Here is a 21,345-nt window from a genome sequence, read left to right as displayed (position 1 = left end):
GATTGGAACTGCTCTTTAATTCTTCCTTGGTCTCACTCACTGCAAGCTGGGGTACTGAAGCTGCCTAATGATTTGTTACTGCCAAGCACTGGACAAACCAGAGAACTGATGATGAATTATGGAGATTTTTGCCTCACCTACTAGAAATCAGCACAGGAAGTTTATCAAGGAGAGAAGATGACAGTAGTTTCATTTGAATTTAACATCACTAAGCCACCTCTCCTATTAGCAGCTGTTTCTAATCTCAGTGCAAAACTTAAGGACCAAAACTTGCGCTTATAGTGAATTGTTATTTTCCTTCCCAGTTCAGAGAAGCACATTCACAGCAGGCAATGAGAAGCAAAAGGTTATTTTAGATGCTGCACACATGCAGCACCTGATCTCTCCCTACGGCTGTCAATCAGGCATCTTCCCTAGCAATCAATTCATGTAAAGAACAAAATGTAACCTCATTATAGTTTACAGGATTGCTCTGTCAGACGCAGGATTAAAGCCAAGAAGGCATCTTCATTCAAAACTCTCCTGCTCCAATTCTTACAGCTTCTTGATCAAAGGAATACATCAAATCATACAGGAGGAATATAACTCCTTCTTCGAGAAGAAATTTCTCAAAACCTGTTCTGAGTCTCAAAAAGGTTATTTGTGATGGTTCTGGGTACAACAACAAGTGGCACTGTACCAGTCACCAAACTGTCAACTTTGGGACTGTAGGCTGTTCCCATCCTAAGCAGGCATGATGTTCCCAAATGCGTGCAAGTTTCACGTGCATTATAGAAACTGCTACTGTTCCCTGACTTAAAAGCAGCTATGCTTTAGTGTTCTGTTCAGATGTTCTCTAGTAATCTAGAAAGGGAAACAGCATTTTATTTTGCTGTCATTAGTACTTTCAACATTTGTGCCCAATATTTTGAATACACATTTGTGATGAACTAATATTTTGAATCACAGCTTCTAATGTCCTCAGCAGTGGAGTAGTCTGTCTTGCTCAGACATTTTCTGAGAAAAACGGAGACCGTCTGGCTGGCTGCAAATTGTCTAAGTTGTCAGTCTGCAAAGAMGACTTTTACGTAACAGTTGTAACCTAATAACCATGATACACACTTCCTTTTCTCGAGTTTCTGCCCACTAGAAAAAGGTAGAGGTATTTATATTTAGAGTAATTCACTTGTATCTAGACAAAACGCAAAACTAGCAAATAAGAGTAATTTGTACATTTAGCATTAGTTGACAAGGCTTTAACATAATAAACAATGCCATAGTGAGTCAGAAGAATCATTTACCTTATGCAAAAGTCTGCACTGCTCTTGATGCAGAGCATGCAAACTCCGCCACTGGAACTTCAGTCTCCCATTTAACCATTGAAGGTATCGGACATCTACTTTGTCTTCTAAAGAATATTCAGGTGCTATTTCAGTCTTGTCTTTCTGGCTTTTAGGGAGATCATCTTCACACTAAAAGCAGAAGAGAACACCAAAACAGTTTAAATTAGCTTCAAAATTTTCAAACTACTCAGTAGTGAAAAGCATAAAAGATATATAAGCCAAAGAGGGAAAATATTTCCAGAAAAGGAAAAGGTAAGTTCCAGCAATGGAGATAAACAGGGACCTTTCAGAAACCAAGACTAATGGAATGCTGAGGGGTGGGAGGATGGAATAAATATCAGTTTCTCAGCTAACACGTGGTGAGCTGCCTTCTCTCCCGTTCTTCCTCCTCCATCCTCAGAAAGATACAAACAGTGATGGATCCTGAGACACTAAGCTTATTCTTTACCCAGATGGGCAAATCACATTTTGACTATGTTCTAATAAGTCAACGTAAAAAACAGATCTAGTTCCTCCATGGTCTTTCTGAAAGAGCTGCAGGCTGTATTCAATAACCTCACTTTGTAAATCAAGTCCTAAGATAGGGATGAGATTGTGGACCTGTGGTTACTCAGCTGTTTTCTTTTCTTCATCCAGCATCTCCCTTCTTGGGGGGGGGGGGGGGGGGGGGGGGGGGGGGGGGGGGGGGGGGGGGAGACAGCTGATCTTGGCCATGGGGCTACACAGGTGTTCCCAGCTACAGCTAAACAAGCTGTCCTGCCTTGCTTTACTTTTCTCTGGAGTAATTAGGAAGAAAGAAGGGAGGAAAAGGAAAGAGGGGTTTTCTTCTGTTCATCTTACCCCAGTTTCCTATTACTGCAGCAAAAAAAGCCACTCTCACCTTCTAGATGCAACTTCTCCTTGGCTAGCAGCCTAAGGAAAGCAAGAAACTTTTGCCACATCTTTTTCCCTGGGGAACATGGTGGGAGTTCCACATCCACCAGCCTCACACACAGAGAGCATTCACATTTACAAACAGACCTCTCTCTCTGCTTTCAGCTAAGACTCCTGCAGCTCATGAATTCARAAGGGAGAAAGGCATGGACTGGTTTAATTCTGATGTCAGTAACACCACTTAAAGTAAATCTGAGCTGTCAACTTCATCTAGTCTATAGTAAGTACATACAATGAATACATGCCGTAATTGCAAATTTTTGATTACAGCACATAAGTAAAAGTGTAATAACACAATACTGAAAGGTCTAGGGGGTTCTGAACTAATGTTCTCCAGCTAAAGTGTCTCCCAGTTGCTGGATTCTTAAGACATTTCTTTATAATAGAAAATTTAAGATGCCTACTTGAAACATGACTGTTTTCAATAAAACACTTAAGCAGATATTTGTACCCAAAGACCTTGGTGGTATTTAAACATATGTGCCTCCCTGCTTCACAGACTTACATGTTCAATAAATCTTATAAAAATTCAGTTGGCAGGCAAAGCTTGAATGCAATCCCAATTTGGAACCTAAGCTAAAAATACAAACTGTAAAATGAAGAGATTTTAATCTTGTCTAAATTGTAGATTTCAGAAGAAGTGAATCTGTAACTGATCAAATAACCTCCTAATGCTTGCTTTAACCAAACACCACCTCAGTCGACAGTGTCTCTAATACAGTGAATGTTCATATTATTTATAAACACAAAAATGCTGGTCTGGTCACAAAAAACATGTCAAGATTACAGTTTTTTTCCCTTTGCTTTGTGGTTCAGATAATGTATACTATAAATTACAGTAGCACAAGGTTGTTAAAGGACTTTTAAAGGCACAGACATTTGCCTTTAAAAAAAAAAAAAAAAAAAAAAAAAACCTCTTTTGTGTTAACCTCTTTTGTGTGCCCAAATTAAAAGGCAATGTATCCCTTCACCAAAACTAGCCAAGCTAATCCAAACAGAACGCAGTCCTAGCTACAGTACCTTTGTAGTTCAGTCTGCCTTGCCAGCWCCAGCACAGTTTTCCAGACTATACAACTTTATTGAGGTGGTTACCAAGTTGTCCTTCAACATGCCAAGCCAAACAAGTGGCTACTACTCGTTACACTGGGGAGACACGTGTAAATAAAACTAGAAGGTCGTACGTAAGCAGCCAACGACCACAAAGCCAAAGTCAGAGTCCAGCACGTGTCTCTACCCCTCTTTCATATTTCGGATTCCCAGATTAAAATCTGCATTTTCCACTATGTACATCTTAACTCTTGAGTCCCCTAGATTAGAGGTTTCAGCACAGCACACATACTGCTCTCCTGGAGAGTCATTTCAGGAAGGAATGGCATTAGGCTCAACTGCTTTGGCAGTACAATGACAAACACCAAGCAGAGCTAATTTTATTGTAGCAGCTTGTCTTATTAATATTAAAATAAGGAAGTCAGACAATACATTTTTCAACGGGATTTCTCTATTATTCATTTCACAAACCACACCAAAAAATTACATTTGCTATGAAATACTTAGCCTGGCATAAAGTAAACAACAACAATAAAAAAAAGGTCTTCCATATTATACTGTGACCTCAATTTCTAGTCTCATCTTTACAATCCAGATACTATTTACTACTCTCCCAGTGAGAGAAAAATCACAAAAATATGGACCATAGCTACAGCTTTTGCTTCAAATGTCACAGCGCATTTATCCAACCTATGCAACAATCCGGGTATGCACCTGTATTTACCTCTAATATGCAGGTAGTGCATATTATTTAGTTAAAGTCATAAAGTGAACAAGGCAACTACCCAAGGTTTAACTTCAATTAAATTTCAGAAAAGAAAGGACTCACACCACATGCTCGCAGTATAAAATGTCGTGTTCTGAGTCTTCTTCCATTACACCAGCAATACCAGAGCTATCAAGCTATGCTTATCAAACAGGACAATGTGGGCTCCCCAGAGCACCGGCGATTAGTGCAACCACTATGCAGAAGCTAGAATGAAGCTCCTCCATTTCACTCACACTGTAACTCACCCCAAATGCTTTCTGTCCTAAAAGTTCAAGGTACTGCTGCTAGAAGTCCTCAATTATCTATTTACAAGATTCAGAAAAGCAAGCACAAGCCTTATAAAACACATATGCACATATTCACATAAACTTTCTTCAAGTTACTTCTTGAACTTCTCTGCCCACAATTCCTTAGAACCCCATGGGGAAGGATCAGGGCAAATAACCACCTTAGCCCCACACTAAATAGGTGCTCCAGRACAGAACACAGCACCATTCCAGCTAGGGCAGTTCACAAACTACAAACTTTAACTGAGCTCGTAAATACGCCTCTAGCATAGTCAGAGCTAAACATCGTTTATGACCTAAAGCATATATTTAAAATTTTTTGAAACACTCTCTAGAATTCAAGCTCTAATGTCACATGAGTTTTATCACGAACATTCCTCCCTGGCTATTTCAAGTCCAATTATTATGAAAAAAGCTGTTAAATCCTTCTGAAAACATGTGAACATACTTGTGATTAGACAATGCAGCAAATGCAAGGAAAAAGGCTAATACAGTCTTGATGGCAGAAGTGCTCTGGCCAGACAAACCAGATCCACTTTTGACTAGATGTTTTTACGGACAACACAAAAGAAAGTAGAGGCACAGAAACAAGGCACCCTAGTATTTTTATTTCACTGTTTGAACTACATTCTAGAGCAGGATCCTTTCTTAATAAACTCAAACCGGGTAGTGACTTGAGAGAGAAGGAATTACGACGGCATTTCCTATGAACACTACTTCAGGTGCTCCACAGGGACCATGTGCTTCACATATTAGAGGGAGTGTTCTTWATTTGCTCCTTTTGCCTATATAGGTATGTAACACAAACACACTTAACACACCATAAACAGGCAGCTTAGCACATCTGTAAACTGCAGACTGAGCCAAGCCCTCCTTCAGTTTAGTATTTTGGAGGAKCTTCGAAGCACAGAGAGAAATGCTAGGATGCAAGCAGGAAGGGGCTGACAGCCACCTACTTACCCATAAATTGACTGTCTATATGCTAAACTGCAAGTTACACAGATAAAACCTGCCTTGTGGACACTCACTATCATTCGAGAGCTGATTTTATAGCTCATATCTCCCCCCTCCATCTCAAGTAACACACTGATTGGAAAAAGCCATCAGATACATAAGCACTTAGAGGAAAAGAATAAAGGTGGGAAAAAAGAGGGGGTGACAAACAGCCACATGGATATAGCAATTTTAATTCACACTCCATACATCTGAGCAAGCRACTTGTATGTAACATACTCAGATAGAGAGCACTAGCTTTGCATGCCTTGCTTTAATAAGGGACAAAGGATTTAAAAAGATTAAGAAGCTTCAACTCATACAGCAGAAATAAAGGTCTTTTTGGTTTCAAATAAAGAGTAATCCCATGCTATCAGGAACCAAAAGGCAACACTACTAACAACGGATGGACCTAAACTAAACACGTACTTCATCACATAAACAGTTTATCAAAGAACAACACGAGCAGGCATGTGAGAAGGGAGCTTTTCTTTGCACTGTTTGCACCATTGAGATATGAGAATTTTAGTGACTTGGTGTGGGGCTGACCTTTTCCTACTACATACATTTGGAACTAACTAAACTTCAAAAATTGCTGTAAAGCWAAGTTCCTTGCAGATTCAGGGAAGATCACAAGGACCTAAAAAAATAAAGAAAGAAGAAAGAAAGCCTTACAATATACCACCAGCAGCTGAAAAAATAACATAGTGTCTTATTCTGTCCTGTGTGCACGATGGAAATGAAAAGGTCTATGCTGTCTGCATTGCTGTAAAAACAAAGCTATGGCACAGCTAGTTCACTGAAGGATGCTCTTCCGTGACTACAAGCTGCCCTCTGTCGGTAAACGAAGGACTCTCGCAGAAGCTGGTTCATCCCTAGTTAGCTATAGCTTTTTGTAGTACGTCTTCCAAATTCATCAAGCAATCAACTCTCTGCTTCCATATGTGGACAATCACCAGCTTGTTTTCCTCCCCACAGAGAAACAGCCCTCCTGGAACACGTTTAACCCACGGACATACGCATTAATCAACTCCATAACCAACGGTAATTCTTGAGCAGAGCAAAACAAACAAAGCATCAGTTGCTTAACACCACTAATGCATGCTCCCACCCCAATACTCATCTTCAGACGAGTTAATCTGTGTTTAGATAGAAACTAGTTACTCTCAAATCCTACTCAGCTACACTAAGCATGCACCTAGTATCACAAAGGTGGGAGGCAGCGTATCTAGATCCCTCACTGCAGGACTCAGGAAAAGCAAAATAATCCCACAAATCAATACAGTGCTTCGGCAGCTTTTACTAATAGCTTGTTCTGAACTGCTCATAATTCAGACAACAGTCTTCATGTGACATAACATATGTTAACCTGTGTAATTACAGATCTTTAAACAAGAGGGKTTTTTTTAATTAAAAGCCATAGCCAGAAATAACAGAGTATCAGACAGGGTTTACTAATTAATACAGCCATATATCTAGCTGCAGGAGGCGAAAACATGCAAAGGAACAATTTGAACAGATGAATGGGAAATGGACAACACTATTTTCATTAACAGCCCCAACAACAACAGTAATTGGAATTCCTCCTAGACATGGTAGGATCCAGGGACAGACAGGCATGGAAAGACGGACAGTGTAAAAAAATTACTCTCACATGATGCACATACTAATTAAATATCCAGACATTTGCACAGAAGAGTATGTTTTCTGCAAACATGTTCCCAATATARAAGTGAGGGCCATAATGTATACAGTAACACAGTTAAAATATTATCATTATTAATATACTTTATGTTTCTGTAAGGCCCTTTAGCTTAAAGTTTCAAAGACTTTTGTAAAAATTACATGTCACAACAGCACTACTAAGAACTCTGCTGGTACCTGATCAGCAAAGAGTGAAGAAGAGAAGGTGCTGAGGAAAGGCACAGAAAATGTGAGCGCAGCTCCTACCAGTTCTTGTCTCATTTGAACAAGTCTGTCTGGCAAAAGCCACAGGCCTGAGGCACTAGAACAAGACTCTTATCCCATCTCTCCTCACTTATTCAGGAGTTCATGCTGAAGAACTATGCATTACAGCAGAAGCAACATACACTTAAAAGAGCACARCAGTCTTGCCTAATCTTTGGAGCTGCAAGGTCAGGGTAACAACTTCCTAAGCAATACTTCAATCCCCCAAATCACTGCATCATGTATGAAGGCAAAACATGGAGGTCAAATATACTAGCGGAAAAAGAATACATATATATAGAGAAAGGCAGACTCCAACTCGCAGAACAATCATTTTGTAGAGACTGAGACATGCTATATGGTCAACACCTTGCACTGCCTTCCCTCTGGCTGCAGCTAGCTACAGTCCTGCTTGCTCAAGTCCATTTTGCCCCCTTAAAGCAATATAGGTGGACAAGGGGTAACCAGTAAAGAGAGCTGGACACAGACTGCTCCACCAGCAGCAAATCTGGAGCCAGAGACCAATGGGAGAATAAACAGTAACTGCTCCCCAGGAGAGGAGAGGCAAGGCTCTGCAACACAGAGAAGGCCTGCCATGCCCCTTCTTTGTACATTTGTTTTGTCCTCCTGAAGGAAAAGTGTTTATTTCAAAAGACACTCCAGGGAGAGTTAAGCCTGATCACAAAAAAGCAGAACACCAAAAGCAGAGGAGGTATTAACAGAGCAAAGATAATCAGAAGCTACCAAAAGGTACTGGCAGTTCCTCACCACTGGTAGGCAGGAGAAGCAGCAAAACATCTTAAAATTACACAGCTTCACCGACCACAAAGAAAAGGCCCTGTACACAAGATTTTAGCTCAAATTACAAGCACAGAATACCAGTATTACCATGCTAAGCCTTCTTATTAGTACATCTTTCTCTTCTCATTTGAAAGCTCAAGTGACATGCAGGCGTCTGGTGGTAGAACCCCATCCAGAACACATCAACTGTAATGTCAGGTTCAAGCAATTTTGCATTTATTTGAAATTCAGACATTACCGAAAGAAACAGCAAATTCAATAAACGGTGAATGTCAAATGCCTAAATTATAAGCCTTTCTGATCTTTTCAGACATATTTTAGAGCATTTTATCTTGACACACTGTCTAAAAATCTTGAATATACTCAGTGTGTCAGGCAAAAATAAGCGTTATTTGTTAACCATACATATTCCAGTGCACCACAGGAATGTGCTTTTCATTGGRGAAAAAGATCCACAACAAGCCTGAAGCACGGAATTGAAAAGTCATAAACAYGAAAGATCAGGAGGAATAGTATGTTCATACATACACAGAGCATGCAGAATGACAGGGAGACAGTATCAGTTGTCACCCATAAATTTTGCTTTAACAAAACAAAGAACATTTCAGGAGTCCAAACTGAAGTATGCTCCAGTTTCTTTTATGGCAAAAATAMCAAATACATTCCTAATTTAATCACCTTTTACCAGAAAAATGTTTAAGTGTATGAGTAGTATCAGTAATTAAGGAGCTAAAATTAACACTTCAAGGCTCAACAGCTGCTTAGTCAGGAAATGATTTTAAAAAATACAAAAGGCAGAAAAGCAATTAAGATCCAAGCCTTTTTCTCCCTTAATTTCAGGTAGAAGCCTTTATTGGGTGGGAGAGTGCAGAGAGTGCTAAAACAGACCATCAGCCTCCCAGGAACCCAGTGAGCCTCAAAGCTCAGGTCCTCATGCCACTACAGTGGAGGCTGAGCGCAGACAAATCTAGCACCCACACCAAATCCACCTGGGTGAAGCAGCATTGCTTTCTGGCAAAAGTATGGTGAGGGAAATTCTGCAGGAAAAACTTAAGGGTTTCTGTGCCCTCTGTTTAGGTTTCAGGGGGCTTTGGAGGTGTTCCTTAGTAGCTACCATAATATGGCAACTGCAGTCTTGTAGTGGTAAAAAAGGACAAAATGATAAACGATGAGAAGTTCCAGGAAGACAAGAAGGCAAACAGAATGGAAGAAAAAGTATGGAGAATAGGGGAGGAAAATCAAACTTAGAAAATGAAAGCTGACAAGACAGTATGGCCCATAAAGGTCTGGAAAGTAATTACACTTCAGAGTGTAACCTATTTGAATAGGTGAAGTGAAAAAACAAAACAGAACAAAAAGAGAAAAATGATATTTACTGACACTAGTGTCAAAGGTTTCTTGGTTTTCTGTTTGGGGGTACATCAAGCCTGGTTGGTACGTTAATGCTTTCCACTAATGTGGTTTATTGAACAGCAGCGCTGTTCAGGATTCCTGTAAGAGAAAGGCATTTCAAAAGCACCATTAGAAACCGAGCAGAAGCCTCACTTCATTGCAAATAGCCAGTGATACAAACCAGATTGCAAAAAACAAAAGATTAATCAAATTGCAAACCTAAGAGTCGGAAAGCATTCTTGGTTTCCTTTTTTCCCCCTAGAAGTAATTAAAGTGAGTTCATTTGGGCCTGCTAGAGATACACACATGAATTCCAACTATAATAACTGTATTAGATGATCATAATAAACTCACAAAAGGGGAAGGAGCAATTTCACACAACAGCAAGAAGCAAGCAGAGCGAATTAGTGGAACCAAGAACCAATGTTTGTACAACAGATCTTAGTGATAATGAGGGAAAAACACCTCCACCCTGATCTAAAAACCAAAAGTCCCCACACAGATTAATTCAGCTCTACAAACAATACCAGCACAGGCAATGCTTCTCCCTGCAGGCAGAAGGAATACATGCTCACAGGTGCCAATATCTGCAAAAGCCATCACAGATTCAGAGAAAGTTGTGATATTATCACTAAAATTTTAAAAGCTAAGCAAAAACATTTTAGTCAAATATTGAATGTGTTAAGATGTGTTTAAAAAGACAGGTTTATTTCAAACGACTATTGGCAACTTTTTAAAAAAGAGTGAGCAAGGAAGAGATAGAGAATGTAAGAACTTGCCAAGTCTACCTTACAGGTTGAGTGAAGGACAGCTTTGGTGTCAAGTTTTGCAGAGAGAAAAAACATAGCTAGTAAACATTTATTGTTATGGCCCAATAGAGGGGTTTGGGCTTCACTGACACTAAACTTTGTTTGTTTGTTYTAATTTTGCCATTAACAGAGGACAGCTAGCATTTCAATAAACGTTTCTCTCAAAATCTCATTCTTCTTTGCTCCTTCCTGGGTGAACACCATATGCATTCTCCAAGATCTGCCTGGCAACCAGTCCTACCAGCTTTAGTCAATGAGCTGTCAGTAGACTACAAATCATACAACTTAAGATACAAGTAAAAGACTAAGACTCAGATCATTACTGGTGGAATTCCTCCAAAGGAACCAAGAACCTCTACCTCTCAAAACTAGTAAGTCTGAATTAGAGAGAAGTGCCTATTGCTGCTTAAGTTGGCAGTTGCAAAAGCACAGGGTTCGTTTGTGAATTTTCATAAACACACTGGGACAGCTTAGAAAACCTGCCAACTGTGAAGGAATAAATCCAAGAGGAACAATCAGTCCGGTAGAACCCCATTAACCTGTCAAATTAAGTAGGACTTGTCACAGGTAGTTCTTTATAAAAAGTGTTTCACACACAAGTTTTTAGACATGTTTTGTAACTTTACCTGTACGCYGGAATACTGATGTATAAATAGGAAGCAATAAATGGCACTTAAGAATAATCTGCATATATGTAATCACACACACTAAGCTTATGGATGTCTTTGCTAGCTCAAGATCTTAAGACTACGAATTCCTTGCAGCAGTTGGTCTCCATGTCCATTATGCRTCATGAATACCCTTGCCTCTATAAATAATTGGCCCAAAAGCCTTTAGAGCTGATGGAAGTGTTCAATTTGCAGGGGAAGAAAACCGTGTTGCTAAGGAACTGCAAAGAAAAGACCAGAGTAGTAATCTGACATGAAATGAAAGGAATTAATTTAATTGGCCCTTGATATGTTGGGTATTTGGCATATTACGAGCTATTTAGTAGGCTGTAGGCTTTGTTTCAGACTTAGTCTGAAGGAATAGCCAGAACACTGCTGCACCTTTAATTTAGAGATTAGCTRCATTCTCTCCTCTTCATACAACAGACTGTGCCCACTTCTGCGAATTTCTGACAAAACTTTGAAAACAAACCATGTGCATTTCAGTTTGAACTAGCAGTTATGCCTACAATTCTTGAGACTGTTTTTTCAGATTAAAACAATAGAGAAGCACGCTTTTCTCATTCATTCTCTTTAGTATATCTACAAATGTGCTTTGCTGGTAAGTACATGGTTTTGGCAGAGACTTCAGCAATGAACAGGACCAAATACTATGTAACTGATATTTGTTCTGGAGCTTTTTCGTTTCAGGAAAATATTTCATTGCTCATAATCTTCTCAAAAAGACTCCAAGCAGTGGAATATTTGTCAGGCTCTTTCTCAACTTTTTTTTTTCTTTTTTCAATTTTTTTTTAAGAGTATCTCTTTTCCTTTCTTATTTTTCAAGGCCTAGGTTTCTCTTGTAAAACTTTTTTCAAGTACTTTTGCCTTTTTCTGTCCATTTACTTAAASGGAAGAGAACCAGGACTGCAACGATGTACATCTTTGGCATGTTTTGCAATGTCTTTACAATTTGTTACATATCTTTCAAAAACATCTCAGTTTAAGTATCAAAAATGCTTGGTATTTAACATTCACACAGAACTAGAATTCCAGTACTGCAACTGTTCAAACTGTAGTTTAAGTCATGAGATGTCAGGCATCAAACTGACAACCTGATCTCCTTTCCTTCCTTACTATGATTTTAGGGGGTATGTTCTCAAACACCATCTGACCACTGAGTACTCGATGCCATAAGATGTGCCATATGATAACAATACAGCAACTATCACACTTTTATACAACAAACAACACACTTTCATGAGTGGTTTACAAGGAACTGACTTATGAACCAACAGGAGGTGTGTGATCCACCTACCTTCCCCCTTCACAGGATCATTACCTTTGGTAACAGTGCATTTCTAGACCTTAAATTGGTTAGGTTTTACTGGTTGAATTAATCGGTTCTGAAATGTCTACCTGCTCCAATAAAATAACATCTCTCCATGAAAACTCTGTTCTCTTTACACTCTTATGATATAGAATCACAAAACATACTATCTACCTATTCTCAGCTGTAACTACCTTTTACAATTTTTCCCTAAGAACATCCTGATTTTATCAGGATATCAAAATTTTCTTCATGCACACTAAACAAAAATTGTTGCTATTAATATATTGAGTTTTACATATATATACACCAACTCACAGTCTATAAAAGTTTTATAAGGCCCACTGACAAAAATATTTCCAGACCTGTAAACCTTCCAAATACTGATCTGGACAGTTATTAGAATACATATTTCATATTTTTCTCTATGTTTTTAAGAAACACAGGTGAAGTACAGTAAAATTGTGGTGAAAGGGACTGCAGTAATTTGCTTAATGCGTCTCTGTGTGGGCGTAAGAGATAACATTGTATTACCATAGTTCTGTCATGTCATTTTTGAAAATTCAAACTTAATCCTTCAGAGGAAYATAGGCACTGCTCATTTCCTGAATTCATATTGCTGCTACACTTCACTCGTCATTCTTTCGTAATAGAAATAAAGAATTTTTTAAAATTAAATAATCTGCTACTACACAACAAAAACAATTTAAAGAGCAGGAGAAATTTAAAGTAAAAGTTCTCCAGAAGTGGGTTTCTTCTAAGGCCTCAAGGTGTCCTTCACATCACTGGAGGGCACCGCTACTGACACTAAGTACACCAAGCGCTACCTGCAGCTCATGCTCCCTCTCCTGTGAAGCAGACAATTCCAAAACAGCAGCCTTAGTCTGTTACCTCAAAATACGGTTTACAATGATGTTACAGGAGATTCTTCCGTTACAATTGTTTCCCATTTATACAGATTTTTCCTTACAAAGACACTGTACTTTTATTTTGGTTTTCCAAAGTCTCTGCAACTAGCGTTAAGCACAGCCAAATACCTCCTCCTTGCAAGAATGCATCCTGCAGCCACACCATGTTCAGCAGCAAAATACAAAGGCTACTACTAGCCTTCCTGACACAGACAGACTTGGTCTTACATTCTGGGCTTTGAGCTGACACTTGGCTTCTAATTTCCCTCATGAAAGAACAGATTCCTGCACAGGGGAAGGCTGAGGAGGTAGTGGGTAGACACTAAGCCAGACAGACAGAGCACACACTGGAATACAGGTGGAAACCTCAATCCTGGAGCCAGAGGTTCTGCTCCTGGCAGGGCAACCAGCCACAGAAGCAGCTATAACTGTACTGCCTCTAACTCGCAAGCATTAGTTTAAAACAAAGCTGCTGCTATTTGAGAATTTTCTTGAGATCACTGGCATTCCATGCTTTCCTGCTTTGCTGTACCCTCAAAAACTTTATTCTAGAAATCTAGGCAATTTAAAGTCTAGGAGAGCACGTATGCATGACAATGAAGATCAAAAGATTTAAGATCTTTTGAGATTAAATCTTTTTAAGATTTAAATATTGCTAGATTCGAGCAGGCAGTATTTCTGAACTACAATGTCCTTGTCTAAGGAATGAAACAATTCTGAGCGCCTGCCATTTGGAATCAGACTTAACAGTAATTACTGTCTAACTAGACCAAGGTGACTTAGAACAAACTCACAACCACWTAGAGGGACCTTGGCCACACTAACACATCGCATTGACCAGTTCAAACACAGCCTACCTCACCTTAAGGGTTACGAGTAGGCATAGTTTACTTGCAACAAGCCTGATACAGATATGAAAAAAACATCTATCATGTACCTGTGAGATTAAAATTCAAAGAATAAGTTTTAAAAGGAGTATCACTAAATGTTATTAGGCTGTGCTTTTTTTTTTTTTTTTTTTTTTTTTTTTTTTTTTTTTTTTTCCTGATCACTACATATTACAGCTGTGGCAGACACACAGCTATCCTTAGCATACTTCAGAGCATGCTTCCTATACATTAACATATTCTTATGGAAACACAACAATAATACCACGCTGTTCTCTCAAGGAGGCTACAAAGTTATTAGTTACTCAAAAAGCAGTAGCTACCATTTAAGATCTAAATGCTTCTAGAAAATGCTGTTTGTCCTAGGATTACTTGTTCTATAAGCAACACCAACAGACCCAGTATTCACAGCCAACCTCTCTGCCTACACTGCAGAACTACAGGTGTGTGCAGTCTGGAAGCGTACAACTCAGAACCACAGAGATCACAAACATCTGCTTATTTGCAGTCCTCCACACTGGTTTCATCTATAYTGCAAGAAAAAGTCAGGGCATTCACACAGTGATTGGGTTTGGAAAAGAAAAAGAATCGAGGTTGCTTGCGAACAAAAAAGTGTRCACTGGGGTTCCAGAGTAAACAGACACACTGTAGACTGGATTCTACATGGTGGTCCCTTTAAAGTTTTTTTAAAGTYAGGGTAAGGCAATAATTTTTTAGAGGTACCAAGGTATCACGCGTCAGGTAATACACATCAATGACAGCATCACAGCAATGATAGCATGACTGCTCGCACAGAACACTACCTACAGATGGATGAGAGGGAAAGACACAAACATGCTCACCGTACACACAGAGGTTTCATCCCCAGTCCTCACTCTGTTTCGAGCCAGCAGCTGCTCCAACAGATTGATTCTGTGCAGCAGCCAGGAAAATGCCAGCAGCAGCTCCCGACTACCCGCTGAGCCATCGGAGGGGAGCCGGTAGAGTTCTGGCCTGCCATAGCCATGGTACCACAGCGCTGATTTTACAAACCTAATTTGGATATCTGAAAAGGAGAAAACAATTAAATACACCACACTGTGCTACTCAATACATTTACTCATTCAGTTCCCRAAACGGTTGCCCTCTCTGAGATCAGGGATCTTGAATCAAGACAGGGATTAGTAGGAGACAATGGAGACTACAGTTCTGCACTTTATCAACAACCGATAAAGCATAGAGATTAAAGAGTAAGCCTTCCTTATGCTGGCCATTCTGATCTACAAGAATGACTGTTGAGGGAAAAAAAGAAATTCAGAGTTCAGATCAAGACCACTAACGGCCTCTTGGAGATTAATAAAAGTAACAAGAGTAAATAACCATCCTCACTAGAACAGGACTCTAAATCGCCAATCATTTTATATAAGCCACCAAACATGCTATGAATTAGTAAATATTCTAGGTCAATTTAGTGCTGAATGAAACTGAAATTTAGAGATAGGAGTTTCACAGCCTGTTGCAAATTTCTGAGCACCAGTACATCTAAATGCATACCACACTGCATGGACTATTTAATTCTCAGTAATACTCTGCTCCATATTCCTTTTACCTGACAGCGACAAGACAGGCACTGCAGAACTGTAAAACACTGGGGAAAGAAAGATGAAATTAAATCTATTATAAAAAGGGGGTCTGACCAAAAAGGCTGAGAACTGTACTAGATAGATCAGTCAAAACTACAACAAAGAACATAATTAGTGGACACAATGATAAACAGTGTATCCTAGGGAAAAACTACAGCTCCTGTAAAAAGCAGCACTGCTAAAAAAGGTAATGGGGTTTTCCTAAGGCAACAACTAGCAAGTGATTAACGAAGAGTCAACTGACTCAAGCCACGTAGATTTCCCAAAGGCATTCAACAAGAGTAACAAGAACAAATTAAGTGGCTAGAGTAGACAAGGGAAGGCCCTTGCATCGATGGCACAAGCGACCAGCAGACAAATCTGAGGGCAGGACTACATGGCACTTTCATGTGACAGCTCTGTGCTAAACATTTGTTGTTCAACCAACAAAAAAAAAAAAAAAAGACGAAAAACAAAAAAAAAAAAAAAAAAAAAAAAAAACTTTAGAATGAGTTATTTTTTTATAGTACCAGGAGACATACAAATTTCCATACAAAACATCGGAAAGAAGGCAAATTTTTGTAGTGTTGAACATATCCAGAAGAGTATGATGTTCAACCAAAAAAAAAAAAAAAAAGACGAAAAGGCAAAGTAATAGCGACAGAAAACTCATTGCTGATGTGAAATTACTCAGGAATGCAAGCAGGTTGTGAAGAATTGTAGGGCACTAAAATGATAGATAAGATTCCATTTAGAAAAAAGTGAAAACTGATGCAGTCAGGGAAAAAAAAATCCTAAATTTACTGATGTAGCAATAGGCTTGGAGCTGGTCACTGCACTCTGGAAGACAATCTTGTATTGTAACAGTTCTGTGAAAATATCAARCTCAGTTCTTGAACTCCAGAAGCAAACCAATGACTAGAAATCAAGAAAGGAATCTAGCTGAAACAGAAGAAACGTCATTATATTGTTGTGTAAATCTACCATGATCTCATATCTCAAATCTAGAGCTTGCTTTATTTCTTCAGTTCCAAAAAGGTAACAGAGAACCTGTAAAATATAAGACGAAGACAAGCAAGACCACAAGCAAAGAATATTGGAAGGAACAATAAAGTAGGCTGAGAAGACAGCAGAGAACGGCCATGACAAAAATTTTTAAAAACATGAGTGGCCTGGAACGAGTGAACAGGGAACAATTCATTTACACTTCCTCCAGTACAAGTACTACTGGCCATCAAGAAAGTTAGCAGGCATATGAGTCAAAGCAAGTTAAAGGGATGCTCTTCACACATACAGGAAAGCACTGCAACTTCTGGCAAAGGTATGCTATGGACACTGAAAGCTATGTGGGCTGTAGCAGGGAGCGGACTTAGAGAACAGAAGGTTATGGAACCTTATGAAATACAAAGACATCATTGCTGGTCTGGGAWGTCCCAGTGTCTTATCTACCAAAAATAATACAAAAGTCAAGGCACAGAGAAGAGCTGTAAGTTCCTATATACTAGTAACCCTACAGGAGCAGCACACTTAGCTCTGCTAAGGCTGGAAGGAGCTGGTAATCATAAGGGGCCAGCAAGCCCTTTGTGCCTTGATAAACCAGAGGAAGCTATATTGTTTGCATTGTCTGACCAGCTTCAGGGTTTAAGAAAGCAGAGTGTGCATTCCCAAGGAGACCCTTGTTTCCAGGGTGCTTCTCCTCCAAATACACTGCTGAAAATACTATACACATTACTGCATATGTTCAGCAGCAGGAGCAAGAATAGGTGATTAACCATGTGAAAGCTATAAATGAATCCCTGACAAAGACATTAACAGTAAGTGAATAACACAAAACAGGTTCAAGAGCAGGCTTAAACAGGCAACATGATGGTGCCGAACTACTGTATTTCGAGCATCAATGTTTGGCAACACAGACCTTCTGCACAAGCACATCACAGAGAGAGAACTGATTTTAGAACTAGCTTGTTTCTGCTTTACAGATGGAAAAAGGATACACAAAGGYCTACATCACTGTGCTCTTTTTGCAGAATCTGTGAATGTAAAAATGTCCGACTTCCCTCTGTGATGCTGGGGTGACCCGAGATGTATATGGTTTGCCAAAAATCTCACTATAGGGATGCACTCCAGTCACTTGTGCACAAGGGARGCATTCAAATCTTAGAGATTTTATTTTGATCACTATTGAACATTCTCCAGTTACTTCAGTTTGCATGTTRCCTTTTTCTTTTCTTTAAGCATTTGTCAATGTCAGGAAAAAAACCTRCCATAACCAGGATGAAAGCAGAAACACTCTAAAAGCAAAGAAGATTATCATCTTCTTCCCCCCCACCCGCCACTCTCAAACCAAAGCAGCACCACGTGCTGCCACCTAGAGTTCAGGCAGCTCTCTGAAAAATCACAAATTCAAAATAAAGAATACAAACAGCAAGCTAGCTTTTCTCTTTTCTTSCCATTCCCCTGCTATGACAGGTTACTCAGGGCAAGACTCACCAAAGCAACTAACCACCTAAATTTCTATGTGGTTCTAGTCTTTACTCTCCTTAATCTCCCCRTTTCAGCCTTCCCTCTGCAACACACTGCCATTACACCAGAGAAGACATGACTGGTGCAGCTATCAGGCAGGAACTGTAGAAGAGCAATCCAAGTACGGGCCTGGGACTGGAGATTAAATAGTCATAGAGACTTTCCATGACCTTTCAGAAGTCACTTAGTTTTCCTCGTCTCTACAGTTCTCCACCTCACAGTGCAAAGATACTCAGATAAATGGTAGTGGAAGCTAGGTAAGTAGGCAAGAGCAGGATGGATTCTTCCAAACTGTAGCCTCAAAAAACATCACTCAGAGAGCAGATAATGCCAATCACTCAGACATGTCTTCTTTGTCTGCATCTTCTTATGGGCTTTCATTAGGATTAGGCAGTTTATAGAGAAAGACCTACTGAATCCTTCCAACAAATCCCCTTTTGCGTGCACACGCTGTTTATAAAAGCATCCGAAACCTCAGCTAAAACCAGAGGGTTTAGCTCTCTTAAAACTCTGTTCAAAACATGCTCTTCTGCTTCATGAATCCTGCAGAATATTTTCAGTGAAAAACAACGTGATATTCAAGTAAGGGCTTGCATTAATCTAGTTTAGGCAGGCTAAGATGGAAAGAACCTAAAAAAGTACAAGAACAGACACAGATACATTACTTCATGAATTCAGGCGAGAAACATCTGTGGAGCCAGTAGTATTACGGGAAACTACATCTGCGGAAGAATAGTTTCTGCTTCATTTGTCAAACAAACAARAATATGTCATAGCTCCAGACCTCTTCCTCATAGAATAAACACTCAATTATAACTGGGAAAAAAAAGAATCTTCTCAACCATCAAAAAGTATATTGCACTGCTATCTCGTGTGGTTGTTAATCAAGTCCATCAATTCTCAGTTGCTTTGAAGAAAGAGCAACATGAAAACAGTAATCATGACTTCACCTACGCCAAGAGTACCATTATGCAACTTAGCTTGACTTGCACTCTACCAGTGCGAGAGCCATTGTTCTGACACGTTTAAGTGGCTCCAGTACGTGAACTGCTTCCCACAGAAGTTTAGAATAAGCACTTTTTATTGTATGAAGCAAAAATTTCTTCCAAAAATGAAAAAAAGCAAAACAGCTATTTGCAGAATTTTAGCAGCTACTGATTGAGAGACTTCAGTAGGGTTTCTGGTTTGTCTCTGCAAGAATGCAGCAGTTGCTACATTTTAACACATCAATCTATGTGGCTATTTTTTTTAATATACCATTCTTCACTGCATTTTCTGCTATTTGGGCAATAAAATGTATCAATCATTGAAAAAACATARTGTAGAATGTTTTTCCTAAAAGATACCACATTACAACCATAACAAGGGGATGGCTACTAGTTGTTCTATCTAAAGTAAATAATCTTCCCTAAAAATCACTTATATAACAAGATCAGACCATAAATTTATTTACTATACAATTGCACAGAGCAGACCAGTAAGTGGAGAAGCAAAAACAACAGGAACAGAAATAACAGTACTGTGAGCAACACAATACCTTGCTAATTTCCTCCTCAGTTGCCAGCAAAACTATGGTGGTTTTGCATCACATTCCTTGAGAAATTTCAGACAAAATGTTTAGTCTTCTTTGTTCCTTTTTACTCAGTTTCCACAGCCATGAGATTCCTAGCTCTTCCAGGYTCAAACAATGTAGCTGAGCTTTACTGGTTTTCAAGAGCTGGGTTTATGTGGTTTAGTCCTAAGGAGATCTCTGTCTATCAGAGAATGCTCAAAACTACCTCCTACACTGAATATATACAGTGATATACACAGATACATACACAGATATCCTTGAAGGGAGACAAAAGCCTGGGGAGTAGCAYCTTATTTGGAAAAACATATATTTAATTAGCAGGCAGTGCTCTGCCATTGTAAAGAGCCGACATGCATGAAGTTTCTCTCTGCAATAGAGGCCTTGTCCTTTCATGATCCCACTAAAATATTCACACACGTTTGATTTTCACTTCTGTCTAGAAGTTAGACCCAGAAAATTGCCTTTATAGGTCACATTATAATACATAGTCCTGAATTAGGACTCGATAGAAAATTAACCACAAAATCAAGCATCATATGTGGAATAGGGAAAGAAAATGGGATCAAAAGAAATCTGTTTTCTGTAGTTATCCACAAATGCTGATAAYGTACAAGGTCAGTCCAGAATTTAATTGTGTCTGCAGTGGTACGTCCAAGGCAAGCAAGAGCCCTTGGCAGATGCAAAAACATTATTTCTGTTGCCTAGAACTTTGTTGGTTTGTATAAAACAAGTCAAATAGGAACAACTCTGCCTGCATGCCTGTGATAGAAGGGTAAGAGTTGGTGGCATAAACTGCAGCGTYGAGGCATCCCTAACAGGGGAGCAACCAGTTAAAGTACCATAAAACCTGCCCCGGGAGTTCCTTGAAAAAGTCTCACAGTCAGCTGAGTTGAGTAAGTTACCTATGGCATCGGACTCGGTCCACTTCCCTCCGTGGATTTGTTTCAGAAGAGAGTAGAGCAGCCTCCAGAACGGCAAGCTCTGCAAGAGAGCACAAAGGGGAAAGAAGGTCAGCTTGCAAAACATCCGCCGCGTGTCGAGCCTTGACCGGCCAACCACATCAGCATCCGAGCGCCGGCCAGCGCACGGCCGAGCACGCCTGCACCCAGCAAACCCTCTYGCGCGCGTCAGGCAGCTACACGCACAAGCTGACCTCCAGAAGCCACCACGGCCAGGCACGCTCAGGAGGCGAGGGGGACCAAGGCGGGCTGCGCGGCGCGGCCCAGCACCTCTCCCTGCCGCCCGAGGCTCGCGCCCGCCGGAGCTCCGCTGCCGAGCCGCCCGCCCCGACGCGGGCTCGTTTGGCACAGCGCGCAGCCCTGCCAGGCTGCCTCTGCAGACGAGGCCACGGCAGCAGCCGAGAACTCGCACACGGCGAGCCGGAGACACGGCGGCGCCTGCGGGGGCAGGACGGTGACGCCGGCGCAAGGCTTCGCACCGCCAACAGGCCGAGCGCGGCACCGGCCCGGGCCTCTCGCGGCCGCCGCCGCGGCGCCCCGTGGAACCCGGGCCTGAGGCGAGAACTAAAACCGAATAAAGTCTCTCTTCGAGAACGCCGAGCTTGCCGGCAGCCCGC

At 40.3% G+C, this 21,345-nt stretch overlaps 1 protein-coding gene across 1 annotated transcript in view; it reads right to left on the bottom strand.

Annotated features, from left to right (window-relative positions):
• The window catches only part of TEDC1 (tubulin epsilon and delta complex 1), a 77,081-nt gene that overhangs the window by 53,660 nt on the left and 2,076 nt on the right, over positions 1 to 21,345 (bottom strand). The window contains exons 2-5 of the mRNA XM_085300299.1: positions 20,923 to 21,280; positions 20,672 to 20,750; positions 14,915 to 15,117; positions 1,281 to 1,451 (exon numbers count right to left, since the gene is read on the bottom strand). Of these exons, the coding sequence (XP_085156425.1) occupies positions 1,281 to 1,451; positions 14,915 to 15,117; positions 20,672 to 20,750; positions 20,923 to 21,280 (811 nt within the window). The remainder of the gene's footprint in view (positions 1 to 1,280; positions 1,452 to 14,914; positions 15,118 to 20,671; positions 20,751 to 20,922; positions 21,281 to 21,345) is intronic.

Source organism: Rhea americana, unplaced genomic scaffold, assembly GCF_003343005.1.
Source record: "Rhea americana isolate MKP2758 unplaced genomic scaffold, rheAme1 scaffold_162, whole genome shotgun sequence".
NCBI classification, from domain to species: Eukaryota; Metazoa; Chordata; class Aves; order Rheiformes; family Rheidae; genus Rhea; species Rhea americana.
The sequence above is the reverse complement of the archived record's forward strand: the minus strand, read 5'-3'. Positions and strand labels throughout refer to the sequence as shown.